This window comes from Pituophis catenifer, unplaced genomic scaffold (assembly GCF_029215685.1).
Source record: "Pituophis catenifer annectens isolate HBS135680 unplaced genomic scaffold, rPitCat1.0.hap2 SCAF_9, whole genome shotgun sequence".
NCBI classification, from domain to species: domain Eukaryota; kingdom Metazoa; phylum Chordata; class Lepidosauria; order Squamata; family Colubridae; genus Pituophis; species Pituophis catenifer.
The window spans coordinates 14,066,560-14,090,126 of NW_027256889.1; the positions used below are offsets into that span (position 1 = coordinate 14,066,560).

Here is a 23,567-nt window from a genome sequence, read left to right on the forward strand (position 1 = left end):
CAAGACAAGACAAGACAAGACAAGACAAGACAAGACGGCAGTGGATCTATGAGATACAACTGCATATTTTGTTTTATGATTGGTTCCTGAGCAGGGATTTCCTTTTAAGATTCTGGAAGGTCCACTTTGGAAAAAAACAGAGCTATGCAGGGTTTGGGATTTAAAACACAACATATGAATTGGAGCACGTAGAGTTTGTTGAGGTCACCTTCAACTAAACATTTCAGCAACTGCTTTAGGAAAAGACCTAATGGTCTTAAGGCTCAAACAGTGGCATTTGTAAAAGGCCAAGGGGGATTAGAAAGGGTTCTGTATTGTGTGGTGTCACCACTCCTTCTCAATGTGTATGGTGACATCACACACATGCCCAGAAGAGACGGAGATTATATCAAGCTGGCATCCCCTCAAGTCCGGGCAAAGATCTCTTAGAAGCAAACCATCCCATGGACATCCATGGAGAAAGACATGGCAGATGATGAAAGACGTGTGATGAGGCCGCTATGCAAACAGCAATAGCATTTAGACTTATATACCACTTCATAGTGCTTGACAGTCCTCTCTGAGCGGCTTACAGATTCAGCAGATTGCCCCCAACAATCTAGGTCCTCATTTTACCGACCTTGAAAAGATAGAGGGCCAAGTCAACTTTGAACTGCTGGCAGTCAGCAGAATTAGCCTGCAACACTGCATTCCAACCACTGCGCCACCATGGCTCCCATCCATGAATCAGATGTCAGGTGGGCCTGGTGGCTCAGCAGACTGATAGCATTGTGATTAACACCAGCTGTCTGCAATTACTGTAAGTTCGAATCTCACCAGGCTCAAGGCTGACTCAGCCTTCCATCCTTTCTAAGGTAGGTAAATTGAGGACCCAGTTTGTGGGGGCAATAAGCTGACTTTGTATAAATATACAAAAGGATGAAGGCTATTGCTTAACGCATTGTAAGCCGCCCTGAGTCTCCGGAGAAGGGTGGCATATAAATCAAATTAAAAAAAAAAAAAAGGATGCAAGTCGATAATGGCAACCTTTGAGTCATGATGACAGACATGTGGTCTTCATTTTAGCATCAGTATTAGTCACTAATGTCATCATCCATTGTTCTTTCGGGGTTGCATTTAAAAGTATAGAGGGCAGCAGACTCTATGTACCAAGTCTAGAAGTTATTGGAAATATGTGTATTTTTTCCTCCAGTAGTGCTCAAGTTTGTAATGTCACAGGCATTTACAATCCAGTGCAAAAGATGTAACTTTTTCAGTATTGGCCCAATTTGATTTCAATTTGTGGTCATGAGACCACAATTGAAATGGATTGGCCCCGTATTGATCGCTTGCGCTGGAATTAAAATGCCTGTCCCGCTACAATCTTATGATCAATATTGGCCCCATCTTCCTGGAAGTCCCTTGTGCATTTTAAGATGACTCAGGCTTTTTAATTTTAAATATGCTTTCAGTTAAAAGAGGATGGACTGGTTTTTAAACTGTTAATGTTCTATAAACAGATTCTTGATGTGATTCATCAAGATTTTGGAACGGATTACAAATGGTTTGCAGTTTAGATTTTTGTTTATTTAAGGAGTGTAATGGATGATAGACAGTTGATATCAGTCCATGGATGAAAAGCATATGTAACTGAAATGGAGCAATTTTTATCTTCCCTCCGCCCCACATCAGTGGGGTGGAAACTTCAGATTTTTCTGGGAAAGTGCCAGGGATAGACAATTTGCCAAACAACAACCCCTCCCTTCTCCTGGCAGAGGGAAAAACAATATTATCTACTGGCTTCATTTTTTTTAAAAAAAAAACCCATGATATTGATTATAAGCTTTCTGGAGAAAACTTGGACAGGACAACAGCTTTAACCAAAAATCCTTAAGATGTAAAGAGAAACTCTTTTCATAATTGGATTGCTGCTTTTAATTCTTGCTCAGGGATATAAAAATCCATCCTCAAAGCAGGTTAACATCCTTGCGTAAGTCCTCCCTTCTGCTTAAAGCTATTCAGCAGGTTCTGACAGGTTCTGGAGAACCAGTAGCGGAAATTTTGAGTAGTTCGGAAAACTGGCAAATACCACCTCTGGCTGCCCCCAGAGTGGAGTGGGAATGGAGATTTTGCAATATCCTTCCCCCCTGGAGTGGGGTGGGAATGGAGATTTTGCAGTATCTTTCCCCTGCCACGCCCACCAAGCCACACCATGCCCACCAAGCCACGCCCACAGAACCGGTAGTAAAAAAATTTGAATTCCACCACTGGCTTAAAGGGCATGAGTGTGTCTCAAGCCAGGAATGATTCTTACAGCGGAGTGTGCCATTGGATATTAATTTTATTTCTTTAGCCTCCTGTAGGCTGCAGAGTTTTGAAATGTGTCACTTGGAGGAAGTACCTGTGTTCACAAAAAGATGTTCAGCTGTGCCAATTGAAAACATGGGGTCTGTATTCACACAACAGTTGAAGTATGGTTAGTTTGACACATACTCAGTTTTCTTTTATTTACCTATTGTGTGTGAACCCAACTGATATAATAAAGTTATGGTTTGATGTATAATATAGATCAGGGGTCCCCAACCTCGGCAACTTTAAGACTTGTGGACTTCAACTCCCAGAGCTCCTCAGCCAGCTATGCTTTATGACAACTTTATGACTGTCACAACTTACAATCGTGATGTGCAGACTATCAACTCACAAAGCATCCTTGGCCTGCTCTCCAGTTGCCATAGGCAAGGGGGACGTGAAGCAGCATGGCAGCCAAAAACAAAAGGACATTCCAGACATATCTCTCTCAAGGCTGTCTCCCAGGGTAACCCACAGTGGCCGGAGGGGAGTGATCTGAAACTTGCATTTGCCCCGTTGGTGAATGTGACTGATGACTTACCCTGGGGGGAGGGGGGAAACAGGGTCAAGTCTGGGCCGTAAATTACGTGAGGTCAGAATTGGCTTCACTTGGAACCTGCGGTTATGAAGCTCCTAATAAATAACTGGATTTCTTTTGAAGCTTGGCTTGAGGCTCATGATTTAATTAGAGCATCTGTCGGAACCCTGACAGCGACGCCATAGGACTACCTCTCTTGTAGCCAATCTAAATAAAAGTAGATTTAGTCTTCCAGAAAGTTCTTTTCCTAGTCTGATCTATCTTGGGGAGGGGGGGGCAGTTATGTTAGATGGGATTGGGGGCAGGTTGGAGGAGGTGAAAGTCCACCTGTCCTGTAACTCGTGAATTTCTCCTCAACATGTTCCAAAAAAGGCAGTTTAGGAGAGCAGAAGTGATATATTTTTTTTTAATTGTTAAATTTGTCTCCTGTCTTGTATGTAGACTAGTTTTCTCATTTTCTTTCTGTGTATGATCTACTGCTTCGGCAAATGTCTTTTTTAATGGGGTTTATAAATATCAAGTTCAACTTAGGAAACATCCAGAATCGTACCAGAGCATTTCTCTGCAAAACTTGAAATTAATACATGAAATTGACAGCTTCATCCTGGGTGTACTTTGAAGCGAATTGAATAGGATTTAGCTCCTCGTGTTTTTAGGATTATTGCTTAAAGTAGATAAGATATATGGGCTAAGAATCATCTTAATAGCAGAAGCAACACTGAATTTCAAGATAAGGAGGAAGGTTTACCAGATTCTCGGAGGCAGCTAAGTATGCTGCTGCATTTTATTGCGGGAAAAAATGTGTGATGTGGGGCTCTGCGTTACTGAATGTTTGGAGTGGAATATTGCCATGAAAATGAAACTATATTATATAAAGGCAAAAAAAAAAAAAGGAATTCAACGGGCCAGGTATGACCTTTAAAAACCTACATGGCTTACCTCCAACACTATCTTCTCCCACCAGTTTTGACTTAACTTGACATGAAAGTCCCTGGAGAAACTTTTAATAGTCCGCTACCCACCCACCCCTTAAGTGAAGTAAAGGGGATGGAGACATTATGCTGCTTCTTTTTAGTTACAGTGCAAATTTCTAGAATATCGTCCTTCAAGTTATGATCAACTCCCACTTATTAATACATTGTAAAAACAGAAGAGAGTTGGGATTTTGATGATTGCCATTGACTTCCTTTATTGCTTCTCACTAGGGATTAATTTTGTAGCTCCCACACCCCCTCAGTATTTTATTATATATATTCTTTTTCAAGTTTGACCTTTATTTTATTAATATATAGCTGTAACGCAGATGTTTTAATGATAGTAGAAAAAGAATATATGTAGCTCTGGGCTGAAGTATGGAAAGATTTTACCTAGTGGGATAATGAAATGCAAACAGACAACCAGGCTCAGAGAGCACCTGACTGGGTGATTATAAGCCACCAAGATTGATTGTTGTTGATTGTGGTGGGCAACAAATTTAATACATAGACATATCTGAAATACATGAAAACAATCGAGAAAGGTCCAGTTTCAAGACTGCATTTTACTTCTTTTTATTTAAAACTAGCTGGATACCTGTGCTTTGCTACGAAACTATGTGATGGGGCTTGATAAATCGACACTTACAGCTTGAAAATTAATGAGTAGTTATGATCGGCCTCTCTTCTCCCCTTCTCTCCCTCAGTCTTGCCCCACAGAAGCCTCCTCTATCCTATCCCCTTCTCCCCCTCAGCCTTGCCCCACAGAAGCCTCTCCTATCCTATCCCCTTCTCTCCCTCAGGCTTGCCACACAGAAGCCTCCCAACAGCACAGGTTGCTGCTGTGAAAAAACTGAAACCGAAACTCCTCTCCTCTGCTTGTGTTTTGCATTTGGAACAGATTTCTTTTGAGTTGGGGAGGGGGAGTAGAACTCCTTAGCATCAGAGCATGGAATAGATTTCTTTTCAGGTGGGGAGGGAGAGTAGAACTCCTTAGCATCAGAGGGATGTTTGGAAAGTGAAACAGTATTTGCTGTGTGAGCAAGAAGGAGACAGGAAGGAGCCTGGCCATGGCTTAGCTCAAGTGTTCTGTATTAAATCTGCTTCCTGCTGGGAAAATAAAAGTGAAAGTGAAACTCCTCTCCTCTGCTTGTGTTTTGCATTTGGAACAGATTTCTTTTCAGGTGGGGAGGGGAAGTAAAACTCCTTAGCGTCAGAGCGTGTTAATAATAATATAGGAAATACTATATACACTTGTACTAGAATATAACTCAATAAAATTTTATAAATATAGGAAATACTAATGCTCTGGTGGTCTTTTTGAAAAATCCTTTCTTAGTGAGTACCTAGAAGCCAAGCAAAACATACATGGCAAATTTCAAGTTTGTAGGCTTTACAGTTCTGGAGACTTTGTGATTACGGTGTGAGTGGTTTTCGCGTTTATGTATATAAATTTGTAGATAGATCAACTGACAGGCTAAGCTACTGTATATAAACAGAGAGCAAACCCCATTGTCCTCTACCACTGAAGATGTTGCCTAGTTCGGTAATGAAATGTCTGCAAGATATCAAGTAAGCTCAAAGAGCACCAAGGACCCCACAATTCAGTCCTGAGCTATATATTATCTTCTCTATTGGTTCATTTCATTGCTATTAAATCATGCAGGATTTTAACATAATTGTACTTTTACTACTGGTAACATTTTCTCTTTTTTTTTTTTCTACTTGTTCTTTCCTGTATGTGATCTTATTTTTTTATAAACCACTTTGGGAAAGTTTTTTACAAAAGAAGAAAACAAGAAAACAAGGACGCCACAATATTGTTTACTACTTTGAGAACTTGCGATTTGTTTGCTACTGTTACCGTTAAAGGAATAAGCACAACACATTGGAAGCCTAATGTCCATTTTAAAGGTTTTGAACTGGTGCAAATTTATAAGAGTTGGCGCAGGCCAATCAAGGTAGACCCACCTTCAGTTGTGCACAAAGCACAACCTGACTTTATTAGAAATTATTTCTGTTTCTGCCGTCTTTATTGTCTTGGAGCATCTGCTTCCTCCAAAATAGAAAATTACGCTTTAATTTGGGGAAAAAAATATTATGCTTTTGTGCTTCGTTCACACACACACCTATCCCAAAAACGGTGCTGTTGACCTAATAGTAACCCTGCAATCTCTAAATTTTGCTGATTATCCACCATTCATTATTAAAAAGAGCCTGTAGTACTGTGGACTAAAGCATGGTTATTAACAACTGCTGCTTGCAATTACTGCAAGTTCAAATCTCACCAGGCTCAAGGTTGACTCAGCTTTCCATCCTTTCTAAGGTAGGTAAAATGAGGACCCAGATTGTGGGGGCAATAAGCTGACTTTGTATAAATATACAAAAGTATGAAGGCTATTGCTTAACGCATTGTAAGCCGCCCTGAGTCTCCGGAGAAGGGCGGCATATAAATCAAATTAAAAAAAAAAAAAAATTAGCACGGGGAAGGTTTAATGCATTGCTGAAATGCATTGTAATACAGCAAAGACAAATAAGGGTGAATTAAAGATTTGTGCTGAATCTGAATGCTGGTTCATTTCTAGACAGCAAAGGAGCAATCTTTACCCTTCCCAGACCTTGCATCTGTGGTGGGTTCCTCCCGGTTCCACTCGGTTCTGCCGAGCCGGTAGCGGTGATGATATGATGTCACCGAACCAGTTCTGCCCCCCCCGCATTATTCTTACCTTTTATTTGGCCCCACCCCCAATCTATTGCTGCCTCCTGAGTCCCAGCTGATGGGCTAGAAGGAAAAAAACTGTTTAAACTCTTGCCGCAAGGCTTCAAAGGGCCGCCCTACAGATGATCAATGTTAAAAGGCAGTGTGGTGGTAGACCGGTGCCTCCAAAAACAAATGGGTAGACCGGTACAGCTCTGCAAGCAGTTAAAAGCCTGGTAGACCAGTACCTCTGCTAAATCCTAAAGAATTGTCACATGACCATCAAGCCACGCCCACAGAACCAGTAGTAAAAAAATTTAGAACCCACCCCTGCCTTGCATGCAGAAAGTTAGCCTGGCAGGGAAAAAAGTTAGATCCAAATTATTTTCCCATTAGGCTGGTTCTTCATGTACTTGGCTTCCTCTGTATTTTCACAGCAAAATGTGTCACTCCCGCTACAGATACAGACGGCATCACGGAGCATTTTAGTCATTTTAAAGTTGACTCCTAAGCCTGAGTATTAATGCTAAACAGAAAAGCAGAGGCTGCGCTGAGCAAGCATTTTTTTTTTTTAAAAAAGGATCCTGTAAGCAAAGAATCCAGTAACCGAGAACAATCTGCACTGTGTAATGCAGATATATAGGAAGGGGGCCCTTGTGAGTCACAGGCAGGGAAAGCAGTGTTGTTTGTCTGTTCCTTCTCCCCCCTTCACCCACCCCCAATGTTTAATCTTAAAACACAAGAATAATGCAGCAATGCAGGAGGAGGAATTTTCCAGACAGACTAGCAAAAAAAAAAAAGAAAAGAAAAAAGGATGTTCTGGTGACCCCAAAAAGCTGTTGGCAAAGACGTCTACAAATAAAGTTTCCTGTTTCGGGAGGCAAATGATGTGACATGGAGTACGGATCTGGAAGTTAGTTTACCCCCCATCTCTACCCCGTTGCTTAGCCTAGTTCCCTTTGGAGGCAGGATGAATAACAGAATAACAGAGTTGGAAAGGACCTTGGAGGTCTTCTAGTCCAGCCCCCTGTTCAAGCAGGACACCCTATGCCCGTGATGGCGAACCTATGGCACGGGTGCCACAGGTGGCACACAGAGCCATATCTGTGGGCACGCAAGCATTGCCCTAGCTCAGCTCCAGCGCACATGCGTGTGGCAACCAGCTAATTTTCTGGCCTTTCGGGCCCACCGGAAGTTGGGAAATGGGCCGTTTCCAGCCTCTGGAGGGCCTCCGGGGGTGCTGGGGAAGGCGGTTTTCGTCCTCCCCAGGCGCCAAGAAAGCCTATGGAGCCTGGGGAGGGCAAAAAACAGGCCTATTTGGCCCACTGTGCCATCGCGTGCCAAAAGCAGGGGAGAGCGCGGGGGGGGGTCATGTGCACAGGCGCGGGGATGGGGTGCATTGAATTATGGGTGTGGGCACGCCTGAACGCGCCCCCCACCCCCGCACTCCCCCTGCTTTTGGCACGCGATGGCAAAAAGGTTAGTCATCACTGCCCTATGCCATTTCAGACAAATAGTTGTCCAATCTCTTTTTTAAAAGCCTCCAGTGATGGAGCACCCACAACTTCTGAAGGCAGGCCATTCATTCCATTCTTTTCACTGTCAGGAAATTTCTCCTTATTTCTAAGTTGATTCACTCCTTGATTCATTTCCATCCATTGCTTTTCGTCCTGCTTTCAGGTGCTTTGGAGAATAGTTTAACCCCTGTTCTTTGTGGCAGCCCCTTAGAGAAGAGACTCCTTGAGTACCTGCAGGGCAGAGATGGGTTTCAACAGGTTCTGACCAGTTCTGGAGAACCGGTAGCGGAAATTTTGAGTAGTTCGGAGAACCGGTAGTAAAAATTCTGACTGGCCCCACCCCCATCTATTCTCTACCTCCCGAGTCCCAGCTGATTGGGAGGAAATGGGGATTTTGCAGTAACCTTCCCTTGGATTGGGGTGGGAATGGAGATTTTACAGTAGCCTTCTCCTGCCACGCCCACCAAGCCACGCCCACAGAACTGGTAGTAAAAAAATTTGAAACCCACCACTGCTGCAGGGCTATTTTTGGATATGTTTGTCGGGGTGCTGGTGGTGGGAGGAATTGGCTAAAGGTGCTGAAAGTATTTCACCAATGAAAGACCAGAGAATATCACTCTACCCCAGTATTTCTCAATCTCATCCATTTATTATTTATTATTTATTTATTAATCAAATTTCTATACTGCCCTACTCCCGAAGGGCGGTGAACAGCCAAGATAAAATACAGATAATACAAATATTAAAAATCCCTAAAAATTATTAAATATTTTGGCCGAAACACAGATTAAAACACCCAATTTATAAAATCACGAATTAAGAATTTAAAAGAGGAGAGTTAGGCCAGGCCAGCCTGCTGAAATAAAAAAGTTTTGAGAGCACGATGAAACGTGCGCAGGTCCGGGATCCTCCGTATCTCCGGGGGGAGCTTGTTCCAGATGTAGGTGCCCCCACAGAGAAGGCTCTCCCCCTGGGGGCCGCCAGTTGACACTGTTTGGCCGACGGCACCCTGAGGAGCCCCTCTCTATGGGAGCGTACTGGTTGGTGAGAGGCTATTGGTAGCAGAAGGCGGTCTCGTAGATACCCTGGTCCAATGCCATGGAGCGCTCTAAAGGTGGTAACCAAAACCTTGAAGTGCACCTGGAAGACCATTTGAAGATGTGTGGACTTCAACTCTCAGAATTCCCCAGCCAGCCATGTTAGATACCATTGGATAGCTTCCTGTAGTCCTTTAGAAGTTAGGAAGCTGAGTTATGTCCTTCAATAAAATTCTACCATTGCTTACACTTGATTGACACAATGGGCTAAAATTCCCAGGAGGGGAATTCTGGGAGTTGAACGCTACACATCTTCAAGTGGCCAAGGTTGAGAAACACAGCTCTAAGCAATGGGAGGCATGTTATACATTGCTACCTCTCTTTAGTGTCGTACCCGGTGATCGGTAGGCTTATTAGGCGCATAAATCTGGTCCATGCAAAGTTGAATTCCAACAGCTCACGTGAAATATGATTCTAGTCTCTTGGACTGTGATCTTCATGCATCAATAGAAGGGCTCAGATCCCTTTCTGTGCCCCCGCCCCAAATCTCTCCAGTCACAACTACAGGATGTCAGTGCCAACATTTTCCATCCTTTTGCAGTGGGAAAGTCAATAGTTTCCCAGGAGTGCTTCATCTAAAAATAGTCCTAATAATAGAGTTTTTTAAAAAATTCACATTCCCTTCCCAGTGGAAAAAAGAAAAATCCCAGCTGTATGCCCACGCAAGCTATGGCGTTATCCACTCTACACTGCTGCCCCTGCCCACTGCAGTTCTCAGCTCTCCAGAAAGGACCCAAGTACAGACATTGGCTCACAGGCACGAAGGCTCAGAGGTAGAGCTGTTGCAGATCTTCTGGACAGGAATCAGCCGGAATCAGCAATTCTAACACTCAAAAATAGGCAACTTAGAACTAAGGGGAAATGTCGTAATGGTGAGAGCAATAAACCAGTGGGATGGTTTGCCTTCAGAAGTTGTGGGTGCTCCATCACCGAAGGATTTCAAAAAGAAGTCCGGACAATCATTTTTATTTTTTTTTTAATTTGATTTATATGCCGCCCTTCTCCGGAGACTCAGGGTGGCTTACAATGTGCTCAGCAATAGCCTTCATCCTTTTGTATATTTTTTATACAAAGTCAGCTTATTGCCCCCACAAACTGGGTCCTCAATTTACCTACCTTAGAAAGGATGGAAGGCTGAGTCAACCTTGAGCCTGGTGAGATTTGAACCTGCAGTAATTGCAGGCAGCTGTCTTAATAACCAGCTTAATAACAGGGTGCCTTAGACCACTGTACTACCAAGGCTCTATTTATCTGAAATGGTATAGACAGGGTGTCAGCAACCTGTGGCTCCGGAGCTGCAAACGGCTCTTTGGGCCCTCTGCTGTGGCTCCCTGTCAGGTGATCACATCACTGGCTGGCCCCACCCCTCGCCCTCCCCTCCCAGTCACTCCTCACCTGGCCTGAGAAGGTAAGGATGACGGCAGGGGATGGAGAAGCGGCCGGGGCAGATAGATACAGAGAGAGATACAGGGAAAGGGGGGGAGCAAGAGAGACAGAGAGAGAAACAGAGTGGGGGGGAGGGAGGGAGAGAGAGATGTCAAAAGGGTTTTGTGGTTCCCTGGGTTTTTTAACAGTCGGTTCTCTGCCCTAATGACCGGCTGGGTAGGCGTGGCTAGGGTGGGGTCATGTGACTGGTGGAAGTGAGTGGCGTTGAGTTGGCCACACCCACCCAGGTTTTGTGGCTCCTGGTGTCTTCCTTTTCTGTGGGAAACGGGTCCAAATGGCTCTTTGAGCGTTTAAGGTTGTAGACCCCTGGTATAGACAGAGTCTCCTATTCGATCGGGGTTGGACTAGAAGACCTCCAAGGTCCCTTCCAACTCTGAGATTCTATGTTCTTCTAAGTTGCTTTAAGATGGGAAAAGAAGTAGGGAAATCTTAGTTTAATAAGGCATCCTTGCCCCCCCCCCACCCGGTCTAACATCAGTGCACCATAGCCAGGTAATCTGAAATGAACTGGAATCCGCCTAGTGCAGATATTTATTTATTTTATTTATTTATTTGTCAAGCATGTCAAGATAACAGATAGAAGTATTAACATGATTATGAATACAGGAAATGGATATAAATAAATGGGGACAGTAGGACAGGGATGGTTGGCACGTTGGTGCGCTTATGCACGCCCCTTAGGAATGGGGTGAGGTCAACAGTAGATAGACTAAGGTTAAAGTTATGGGGGTTTGGGGAAGTAACCACAGAGTCAGGTAGTGCATTCCAGGCATTGACCACTCTGTTGCTGAAGTCGTATTTTCTGCAATTGAGTTTGGAGCGGTTTACCTTAAGTTTGTATCTATTGTGTGCTTGTGTATTATTGCTGTTGAAGCTGAAGTAGTCATTGACAGGTAGGACATTGTAGCAGATGATTTTGTGTACTATGCTTAGGTCAGACCGAAGGCGGTGGAGTTCTAAGTTGTCAAAGCCCAAAATTTCAAGCCTGGTGGCATAAGGGATTCTGTTGTGAGCAGAGGAGTGGAGGACTCTTCTCGTGAAATACCTCTGGACTTGCTCAATTGTGTTAATGTCTGATATGCAGTGGGGGTTCCAGTACTACTATAATGGACTACTACATTATATGTACTACTACCATGTAGTAGGCTGCAGGAGGGTTTACCTATGTGTGGCCTCACCTATTATCTGATCCCAGCCAGTTGTGTCTTTTTGCAGCAAGTCACAAATCATGACTCGGTCGAATGTCTGAACCAGGTTTATCTGAAAATACTTGAAAGAAAAGGAAAATAAAGGCTAGCTTTCTTCTGGCACCAAGAATGGCCTTCTTTTGCAGAGCATTTAATGTTTGGAATAACATTTTGCCAGCCTAATGAGCTTGCCAAGAAGGCTGATTTTGTGATTTGAGTGGGATGTGTGTGGCTGTCGTTTGAGCAGAGGCTGGTCAGTACTTAATGCGGGATGCTCGAGCTCTCCACTCGGAGCAAGAAATTAGGTCTGTTTGAACTCTTATAATTGCATAAAACTGGCAGCGTTGGAGGCAGTCAGGAAACGGTTTCCAGAGATTGCTAGAAACTAGTTAATCCAGTTCCTGATTTGGAACATTTCATGCAAACAATATGGGTCTATCCCATTAATAGCTCTCCTAATTAGTACCAGTTATAAGATCACGGGCTTCAGGGAGTTTGCAAGTATATTGCAGCAAGTCTTTGACCTATCCATTTTCTGCAATGAGTGGGTTTGAAGAGCACGGAAACATGATGTTGTGTCAGGCACTGAATTTAAACCCGGTGCATCTGGTACAAGGACGGACGCAATGCCTGGCCAGTTCATCAATTCATCGTGTCCCATTTTGCAAAAATTAAAACTGCGTCTGTTTTCCATGCCTGTCTCTGAAAACACGTTTGGGTTCCAGGAGGAATTAATGGCATACAGTAAGTAAGTAAATAAATAAATAAGCCACTAGCCATGCTGACTGGGGGATTAAAAATAAAAATGAATAAATCCTGACCTGATTTTTTTTTCTTTTTCTTTTTCTTTTTGAAGGAACCCAAATGACCTAAAAGCTTTCGCAGATTTTTAGTCAGGCAATTGACGTAAAGAAATGGGAAGAAACAAGAAAAGCTCAACATTACACCAGAAATGCCACCCAGGGGGAGTAGGGGGTGGGGGTCTCTATTTCAGGTTTCATGATGCTGATGATAGACAGAACACAGACTTCAGGTGGTCCTTGATGTGCAACCATTCGTTTTAGTGACAGTTCAAAGCTACAATGGCACTGAAAAAAGGGACTTATTACTGGTTTTCAACTTATGACCGTTGCAGCATCCCCATGGTCACATAATTAAAATTCAGGCACTTGGCAATTGGCAGGTATTTATGACAGTTGTGCTGTCCTGGGAAGGTGTGATCACCATTTGTAACCTCCCCAGCCCGCTTCTGACAAGCAAAGTCAATGGGGAAGCCAGATTCGCTCAATGACCACATGATTCACATGACAACTGCAGTGATTCGCTTAACAGCTGCGGCAAAAGAAAGTTCATAAAATGAGGCACAACTCATTTCAACTGTTGTCATACATCAAGGACTACCTATAATGTTAAGCTTCCCTTCTGGATAGAGAGCTCCTATATCAGGGGTTTCAAACTCGATTTCGTTGAGGGCCGCACCAGGATTGTGTTTGACCTCAGGGGGCCGAGTGTGTGTGTGGCCAGGATGGGCATGGATGGGATGGGCGTGGCCAGTTTGATGTCACTCATCGAGGTTGTTTTCGGCTGTTGCGGTCTCCTGCAGCCCTCTGCCAGTAAAAACTGAGCCCGGGGAGGCCACGTGAGGCCCGCCATGGCTCCATTTTCAGCCATGACTGCCTCCCCAGGTTCCATTTTTGCTGGCAGAGGGCTGCAGGAGGCCGTCATGACCAGAAACGGAACCCAGATGGGCCCTGCACGGCTTCCCTGAGCTCCGTTTTTGCTGGCAGAGCGCTGCAGGAAGCTGTCACGGCTGAAAACGGAGCCTGGAAGGGCCACACACGGCCTTCCCAAGCTCTGTTTTTGTTGCCAGAGGCACCGTGGGCCGGTCCTTCAATGTTTCCAGGCTGGCCCCATGGGCCGCATCTGGCCCGCGGGCCTTGAGTTTGACATCCCTGTCCTATATAGTATGGAAGCTTCCTGGAATAATGGTTCCAATGTTTGCTTAATGCTCCAGCTCTTGACTGCAGTGCAAATTGTGTCAGTTGTTAGTACAAAAAGTGAAGGCTGCCACTAACTGAGTGGCATTAAGAAGGAAGTTGACAAAGTCATGGTTGATAAATCTGTACAGGTGTCTGATCCAGCAGGGTGTTGGCATTGTGAGATTAGCAACATCTGGCTGAGTTCCTTTTCTGAACTGTAATAGCTTGAACAGACATGAATTCGTGATACTTCGAAGCCAACTGGAATTCTCAATAGTGCTTGCACTCATCCTGTTCAAATATACATAGATGTTTAATTGATTGATACCGTGTTTTCCCAAAAATAAGACCCTGTCTTATATTTTTTTGAATCCTGAAATAAGAGCTTGGCCTTATTGCCATGTGCTCAAAAGCCCAATTGGTCTTATTATCAGGGGATGTCTTATTTTGGGGAAAACAGGGTAGTATACATATACAAATCCGTACAGACATAGAATGTTTTATTAGTAGAGAAACATGTCCAAAGTTCCATTATCTGAACTTTAAACAAAATATACAAGGGTATCTATTACATACAGAAAAAACCCCGGCAGAATTCTTAAATATTAAAATCACAGGCAAGCAGCTTTCAGTATATTTTGGGATGTCACTAATGTTTCCATTTCTGTAGCATTTGTCATTCTGAATAGTCACTAATCTGACTCTCCCTGCTCTGTGAATTAAAATGCCACGGGGTAGCACAGAACAGTTTATAGGGATGGACAGAATTCACAGTTGAATCATCAGCTGACCTTGGAAGCAAGCATCCTAAGTAACTTTTTATTTAGAAAGGTCAGATATCTCCTGCCAAAATATGGACTTAATCAGTCCGTTTCAGTAACAGTGTCAAAGAGTCCCGGAACTTTTTTTAAAAAAACAGACACAGAGACTTATATGGGCTTATGTAACCTTTCTCTAGAATTCTAATAATAACATTATGATTTTGAACTCTGCATAGAGCAGCTTTCTCTGGCTCTGAATTAAGTTCTGTCTTGCTCTGCTTTTTTTAGTTGTATTTAATTCCAGATAAATGAATATTAGCAATAGTTGTCATGTTAAATCTGCCTCAAAGTCTGAACCACTTCAAAAAATATCTACATGATTTCCTGAATTGTTTCTGTCTCTCCACCTTGTGTCTTCCTGAGTCTGCTGGAATTTCAGTGTCCAGATTTCCCAGGGAATTATAATCCCAATGCATGTGAAGGGCATCCGGTGAGATACTAATTCTTATAGAATCTCCAAATGGTTTGGTTGCATTCCTTTTAAAATTAGGATCTGCATAACCTTCATTATCATACTTGGCAACTCCTACCAAGCAAGTTATGCCAATCGTATCCAGGTAGTGCTTGCTTTTAGAGAGGACTGGATAAGTCAGGGGTCAGCAACTTGCGGCTCTGGAGCCGCATGTGGCTCTTTCATCCCTCTGTTGCGGCTCCCTGTTGTTGGTCGGCTCCACAATTGATAGGGCTTTTGGTTAGGACAGGTAGAGGAAAAAGGATGCTGCATTAGAGTTCCCCCACCATTAGAGGAGACTCTATGGTGGGGGAACTGGACTTCCGGTTGCTCCAGAATTGAATGGGGGACTTCCAGTTAGGGCCTTTGTGCTCTTTGAATGTTTAAGGTTGCCAATCACTGGGATAAGTCATCCAGATCTCCCTTGATGAAAATTCATAAGGATTTCCAGGTGAGGTCTAAAATGTATACCACGATGACCTACTTCCCAGAGGCACTTGATTGGAAACCATGTTGAGCTCTTTAGGTTAAAGGATCATAACCTGGATGCTGGATCTTGCAGACATTCTTAAAGAGATGGAACCTGAAGACCTCTGTTCCATTTGCAAACGTGATCAGGTGGGGTCCAGGTGAGGTCTTCTCTTCGGGTAGACCAGGGGTCAGCAACCCGCGGCTCTGGAGCTACATGTGTCTCTTTCATCCCTCCGCTGTGGCTCCGTCGCTCAAAATATGCATCACAACCACCAATGTGCGACACCCGCTGGCACGCAATTTATTGAGCTTTTCAAACCCCCAGTAGGCCAACCATGGATAAATCCAAGAAAAGAAAAGTTTCAGAAGAAAACAAAATGTTTAATTCAACTACATATGCTAGTTTTGTGCCTCCTCGGGAAATAGTCAGGCATGGGAGTTTTGTGGCTCCTGGTGTTTTCTTTTCTGTGGGAAACGGGTCCAAATGGCTCTTTGAGTGTTTAAGGTTGCAGACCCCTGGGGTAGACCTTCAGTTTCTCTAGGACTGGCCTTCATTATCTTTGAAGCAGCTCACTGAATCTGTCCTAATTTTTAAAAAGTGGGTGTGATGTACAAGGCAGGAGCTCAACGTGAGTTGCAGTCTGCTATATTGCTAGAAACATGAGCCTCCGAATAAGCCTTAGGTAAGATGAGTTACATTTTGGTAAGGCATCGTGGGATGTTTCTAGTTCTCTTTTCATGAGCCGAGCAACCAAAGCTTCTCAAGTGGTTATTTAGGAACAGTGACTGATTAGATTATTTTCATAGTATGGAACTCTTCAACTGACATCTTAGAACTTTGAGTGTTAGGATTTTGTAGCTGAGAGTTTTGAGTTCTTGAAAAGTTCAAGAACGACAGCTCGTTCCAGAAATTCTTCTGCATGATGTTGATGCCTGTGTTAGGAGATCCGGGGATGTTGTAATAGACGAGAGAAACAATCAAGAGGTTGGACCAAGGCTGATAAGCAAAAGTAAGGGCCATGTTATTTTATTGCCGTAAGGGCTGAGAAGGCATAGAGTAGAATGTATGCATGAATCTCATTCGAAGAGAGGCAGCAATGCCATCAAAACATGCCGAAATGATAAAAATTGTCATCTGCCAGCAAGAAGTGTAGCAAATTAACACACTAAAGCAGGGGTCTCCAACCTTGGCAACTTTAAACCTGGAGGACTTCAACTCCCAGAATTCTGGGAGTTGAAGTTCTCCAGGCTTAGTTGCCAAGGTTGGAGACCCCTGCACTAAAGGTGTAGTTCTCAACGTATGACCACAATCAAGCTCCAAATTTCTGTTGCTAAGCAAGACATATTTTAAGTGAGCTTTGCCCCATTTTGCAACCTTTCTTGCCACTGTTGGTAAGTGAACCACGGCAGATGTTAAAGTCAGTAACAAGGTTCGTAAAATAAATCTAGATTCCCCATTGAGCTTACCAATATTGGTAGCAATAGCATTTAGACTTATATACCGCTTCACGATGCTTTACAGCCCTCTGCAAGCAGTTTACAGAGTCAGGATATTGCCTGTCTATGAAATATCCGGTATATGTGTGACAAATAGATCTATAGTTACATCTGTATTTATTTGTATCTTTAGGGATTACTTAATATTGGTGGATTCATGTTTTTGAAGTTTTAAAAATCCCTTTCTCTTTCTTCCTATAATTCCTCCTGGTGTCGGAATTTGACAGTTCGGGACAGGAACACATATGTCATTCTAAAGCTTGTTCACTTAATGTCTTTTCCCAGAGACAGATAATACCTTAAAATGATTAAATGAAAACAAAGAATTTATGTTGGGTTTGTTTGCATGCTCAATACATTGTCGTATTAGCTTTAAATCATGTTTCTAGCAATGTGGCAGCTCACCTTGAGCTCCTGTCTTGTATCACCAGACCCACTTTTTTAAAAAATTAGGACAGATATAAAGGGCTGAGATAATGGAGAAACGGCAAGACTGGCCCATTGCTTTGGTCTCCAAAGGCTGCAGGGAGGATGTGGACCACCACAAAGACAACGCACACAATAGTAACTGGCTTTTGGGGATATGTTTTCACACTCCCAGGAAAGTCTGCATGGGTCTATTAGAATAAATTCATTACCAAATCTAGACAGTAGTTTCCCCCCCTAGGCTAGCTGAGCTGGCCAAGAAGGGTTAGGTTTGGATCAGGATTTGAAACTCGGGTCTCAATCTAGCTTTTTTTAATTCACAAAATGTTTGGTTGTTGATTAGAGCTTTGATATCCCTTTTCTCTGGTTCGAAGCTTTTTGTGACTAAGTTATTGTGTTATGCAAAGAACACATGCCTCTAGTATCTTATTCACGTACCTAAAGTTCTACATTGTCCAAGATGAGATCCTCAATGTATATACCGTATTTTTCAGAGTATAATACGCACCTTAGTTTTTGGGGAGGAAAATAAAAAAAAAGCTGATTGGTGGGTGGCCTCCCGGAATACCCCCAATCAACTGTTCCCAGAAGTGAATTTTAGCAACAGGTTCATTGGTTGTGAGCTCTGTGCCTTGCTTTTTTTTTTTTTTCTGTTTCTGAAACTTCTGAAACTCTGTTTCAGAAAAAAACATAATTTCTGCCTTTGAAAGCCTCCAAAACAGAGCTTCAGAAAAAAAGCCTTTTTTTCTGAAGCTCTGTTTGGAGGCTTTTTTTCTGAAGCTTCTTTCAGAGGCTTTTATTCTGAAGGACTATCTGTACTCTGTTCAATCTCCTTTCTTTGGTATTGGTATGTAGATTAAACTCTTCCCATCTGTTGGTTATTGTGTCATTCTCCAGATTTGTTAGCATAGTTTGGTTAGAACCTTTACTGATTCTTCTTTTGTTGCTTGCTATATTATTTTAGATAAAAGCCTTTCAGAGGCTTTTTCTCTGAAGCTTCTTTCAGAGGCTTCTTTCAGCCTCTGAAATCTCCATTTGCGAGGCTGGGTGGGGCTACATTTGGAGTATAAGACGCACCCAGATTTTCACCCTCTTTTTTGGGAGAAAAAGGTGCATCTTATACTCTGAAAAATATGGTAAACCTACTTAAGTCAGTAGTAGAGCTTAGAGGTCGACCTGTCAGTTGGGAAGGAAAGTTTAGGAGGTCTTTATAAGCCCTTCTTGATGAATCACAGCTTTCCAATTACATTCATGCCATCCGGGATGGAATAAGGTCTCCTGCCTCATTTAGGCAAGGGATTGGACTAGAAACCCTTGGACCTATGTCTATGTCAGGGGTGTCAAACTCGATTTCATTGAGGGCTGCATCAGGGTTGTGTTTGACCTTGGGGGCCAGTGTGGGCATGGCCAGCTCGACGTTGCTCGTGTCAGGGATGCCTGTGGTGGCCCGAGCGCTCTGCCACAGGGGTGAAATGCTACCAGTTCAGACCAGTTCTCCTGAACCGGTAGTAAAAAATGCTACCAGTTCAGGCAAACTGGTATTTCTGATGATCAGCTGTGATACGCGATTTATATTAGCTAGAGTTATCGGATTTCCTGCTTTCTAGCTAATCTAAATCGCATGGCACAGCGGAGTCCCCCATCCCCCCCCCACTTACCTTTGCTCAGAAGGCTTCAAAATGTTCCCTTTTTAGCGCTGCGCAGGTGCGCAGACTCAAGAACTGGTAGCAGACGTCAGAGGATTTCACCGCTGCTCTGCCAGCAAGAGCTCTGTTTTTGGCTGCGACAGCTTCTTGCAACCCTCTGCCAGTGAAAACGGAGCTTGGGAGGGCCGCGGAGCTCCATTATCACTGGCAGAGGCACTGCGGGCTGCTCCTTTGCTGTTTCCAGGGTGGCCCCACAGGCCAGATGTAAGCACCCTGCAGGCCGGATCCAGCCCCCAGAACTTGAGTTTGACACCCCTGGTCCAAGGGTGAAATCCAGCAGGTTCTGGAGAACCGGTAGCAGAAATTTCAAGTAGTTCGGAGAACCGGCAAATACCACCTCTGGCTGGGCCCCAGAGTGGGGTGGGAATAGAGATTTTGCAGTATCCTTCCTCTGCCACACCCACCAAGCCACACCATGCCCACCAAGCCACGCCCACAGAACCGGTAGTAAAAAAAATTGGATTTCACCATTGCCCTGGTCTATGTTGTATGTTCTGTTCTACCTCCTGGTTGGTTAACCCTTTTCCTTCTCTCTCCCTCCCTCCCTCTCCCTCCCTCTCCCTCTCTCTCTCTCTCTCTCTCTCTCTCTCTCTCTCTCTCTCTCTCTCTCACTATTCTTAAGATGACTTGTAGACAACCCAAGAGGAACTGACCATATAACTGAAGTTGCTGAAACCATGAAGACCCACAACACCCCAGAGAAGAAAACATCAAGCTCCTCCGCGCCTTCTCGGTGGCACAGGGGTAGGTTTCGGCGCAAGCCCTCCCCTCAGACGGTGGTGAAGGGACAGCTTCGGATGCGCTCGCCCTCGGGAGTCTTTGTGATGGTGGGGATCTCGGTGGTCTTGGTGGGAATGACCATTGCTGTCATCGGGTATTGGCCTCACCGTACAAAGTCTGGCGGTGGCAGGCCAGGGAGCTCCAATGTCACCGGAGACATCAGGAAGGAAATTAAGGTTTCTCCCCAAGCTCGCTCCTTCCTCCACAGTGAGAAATTGAAGCTCATTGGGCCGGTCGTCATGGGCGTGGGCCTCTTTATCTTCATCTGTGCTAATACGATGCTGTACGAAAACCGAGACATGGAGACTCGCTTGTTGATGCAGCAGGAGCTCTATTCCCTGGGCCTGAATTTCCCACAGGACACGGGACCCGCGAGCGATTACTTTCAAAGGAGAAGGACCACCTCGTCCACCCTCAGGGCCAATGCTGAATGCGTAGAAGGCTACTACGAGGTGGACCTTTCTTCCAGTGGCTTCCAGTCTTGTTCCAGCCCTGTAAAGAAATGGGTCAACAGCTGCAATTCCAGCAGGCTCCAAACCACAACCCAATTCTTTCATCACAAGAGCATCTCACCTTCGCTGTCTCTCTTGAGCATCCATTCGGACTCCGGCAACACCATGCCGGAGAACGGAGCCTTCTCCTTCACTCACGGAGCAGAGTCCATCCTCTCTACAGCTGTTAACGCCCTGCCTTTGCCTCTCATTAAACTGAACAACTGTCTGCTTGAAAAGCAGAGCGTTTCTCGGGGGGGTATCCGAGACTTGAAAAACAATTGTAGGTTGCCAGAGGAGAATGAGGAGGTCCGGAGACTCTCGTGGACTTTCCTACCTGGATGCAACCGCGTTGTGCCCAGGAAGGACACCCTTAAAGGCAGCCACGTAGTTATCGATATGGATAGCACACCCCACTCAGGCACCTTGGGGGATAACTTTCATGAATGTGCAAAGAGAGAGTTCCCGAATTCAGGTCATTCAAAATCCTTGGATCTCGGCCAGCCAAGAACGGCATTAGTGGCACCCAGCATAGATAGGAAACACAGGAGCTGGCCTAGGCTGGATCACATTGACCTACTCAACTATGCAAAACTGGAAAGTCAAGGAGAATCTTCTGACAGGCTTTTGGAGGCCTCAAAAGAGCTTTTTAGGGGGGAGAGCATTTCATTATCCCAGGAAATTCCTATGAAAACGGGTCCTATCATTTGATCCAGCACCCAAAGGGAACTGTGTTGTTTCGCTACGTCAGATTTTAGGCATTGCCAAGAAGGTGGGGGGGAGGCACGCAAGCCGATCAGTATTTGCCATGAGGATTGCAATGCTGGCTGCTTAATTCATCAGCCAAGGTCTGTTGCCGACGGAGAAATAGTTTGGATGACTTTCCTCCCAAGAGGTCATGCAGTTTCTTGCCTTAACTAAAAAGTCTGATTGAGTGTGGAAAAAAACGTTGCCCTGGATGGATTTACACATTCCAGGTTGCGTATGTCTGTGTAGGAACACAAACCCCGTTTGTAGGTTGGATCGGTGAGTCTGGAGTTCCCTGTCACACAACTGGGCTACTCACCGTGCATTTCTAAGGGCTGAGGGGAAAAGGGAGAAAATAGCACGACTTCAGAGATGCTGAAGTGAAGCCTCCTAAAATCACAAAGACCTGGTTTTCCAAAAAAAAATCGTGAAATCACACTTTTATACAGGGATACAAGTTTCTCATTTCGTCGAAGCTCAGCTACAGTTCCTGCCTGAGGTCTTTTAATGCTCGGTTAGGAATATTAGTTTATTTTTTCTTTTAAAGACGGTTTGAATACACTTGTGTTGCTGATCTCATAATTTGGAAGCCGGTGGTTTCTAAAGTAAAAAACAAAACAAAACAAAACAATCCTACAAATTAATCGGTGTTTCTTCTTTATGTGCTTTATTTTTAGGGAATCAATGAGTGTCTAAAATGCCTATGGAGATTCTCAGTCATCCAGGTCATGGTTGTCCCAAAGGTGCTTTTTCCAAAAGCAACTGGACTTTCTTTTCCCCCCTTTGAAAATGTTTTGCTTCTCATCAATGAACTGAAGAAGCTTCTTGGATGAGAAGCGAAATGTTTTCAAAGGGGGAAAAAAGTCAAGTTTCCTTTTGGAAAAAGCACCTTTGGGAGTAAAACCCTTCAAAGTTGGTCATCTCAGGAAACAGTCTCTCCAAATTTTACTGGTACTCTACTTTATTGATAAGAATGTAACATCTTGAAAACCTGGCAAATCTTCTCTCCCCTTCTTATAACAAAGAGAATCAAGAATGGGAAATATTGAGTTTCTTCCTCACCCCATTCTCACTTTTGGGACTAAACCAGTGGTGAAATCCACATTTTTTTACTACCGGTTCTGTGGGTGTGGCTTGATGGGCATGATGTGGCTTGGTGGGCGTGGCTTGGTGGGTGTGGCAGGGGAAGGATACTGCAAAATCTCCATTCCCTCCCCACTCCTAGGGGAAGGATATTGCAAAACCCCCATTCCCTCCCCACTCCTGGGGGAAGGATATTGCAAAATCTCCATTCCCACCCCACTCTGGGGCCAGCCAGAGGTGGTATTTGCCGGTTCTCCGAACTACTCAAAATTTCTGCTTCCGGTTCTCCAGAACCTGTCAGAACCTGCTGGATTTCAGCCCTGGACTCAACTGTTGTTTATTGATCGATTGTTGACTATATCTTCCTCAAGGCCACTTCCATAGCCCACTACAACAGGGTTATTAAAGCTTGTCTCATACTATTTCAGACTAAAGTAATTAGTGATGCCATATGTTTATGGAGATTCTCAGCCATCCAGGTCATGGTTGTCCCAGAGCTGCTTTCTTAAGCGGCAACTGGACTTTCTTTATTTTTCCTTGAAGAGGTTTCACTTCTCATCCAAAAAGCTTCCTCAGAACTGAACTGAACTGAAGTTTTTTTGGATGAGAAGGAAACTTCTTCAAGGAAAAACAAAGAAAATCCAGTTGCCTCTTGAAAAAGCACCTTTGGGATAGTGATGCCATAATCCTTTTCAATTGATCCCATCTCCTTACATTTTTTTTCTTCCATTAATCTTTTAATTTCAGCATGGATGGCAGTCCAGAAATAGATAGGATAAAGCACTAAAATGAACTGAAGAGAACCAAAGCTTTAAACGATTAAAATAGCCGTAGCCATCACACACGAAGAGAGGCATAAGAGGGAGGTATTTAAATAAGGACCAGTTGGACACAGCTAGAAGAGGATGCTTAAATCTTGAATGCCAGAGTAAAAATAAAGCAAACAAGGGCGGCAGAGGAAGTCTTTCCATAGTTAGAGCATCGGGTTAAGAATCTCAGGAGAAGAATCCATGAGATGATCAGGGCCATCCCACAACACCTAACATTAGGATGTTGTTGTTAGTTGCGAAGTCATGTCCGACCCATCGCGACCCCATGGACGATGTTCCTCCAGGCCTTCATGTCCTCTACCATCCTCTGGAGGCCATTTAAGCTCACTCTGACTGCTTCAGTGATTCCATCTAGCCACTCACTCTCTATCATCTCCTTCTTTTGCCCTCAATCATTCCCAGCATTAGGCTCTTCTCCAGTGAGTCCTTATTTCTCATTAGGTGGCCAAAGTATTTGACCGGGATCAGGATCCGGCCATCTAAAGAGCAGTCAGGGTTGA

The 23,567-nt window shown here is 44.1% G+C and overlaps 1 protein-coding gene across 2 annotated transcripts in view; it reads left to right on the top strand.

Moving 5' to 3' along the window:
- TMEM200B (transmembrane protein 200B) overlaps positions 1 to 21,735 on the top strand; it is a 34,561-nt gene extending 12,826 nt beyond the window's left edge. For both annotated transcript variants that reach the window (XM_070949725.1, XM_070949728.1), the window contains one exon: positions 19,759 to 21,735. In XM_070949725.1, the coding sequence (XP_070805826.1) occupies positions 19,814 to 21,118 (1,305 nt within the window). In that variant the 5' untranslated portion in view covers positions 19,759 to 19,813 and the 3' untranslated portion in view covers positions 21,119 to 21,735. The remainder of the gene's footprint in view (positions 1 to 19,758) is intronic.
- The last annotated feature ends 1,832 nt before the right edge of the window (positions 21,736 to 23,567 follow it).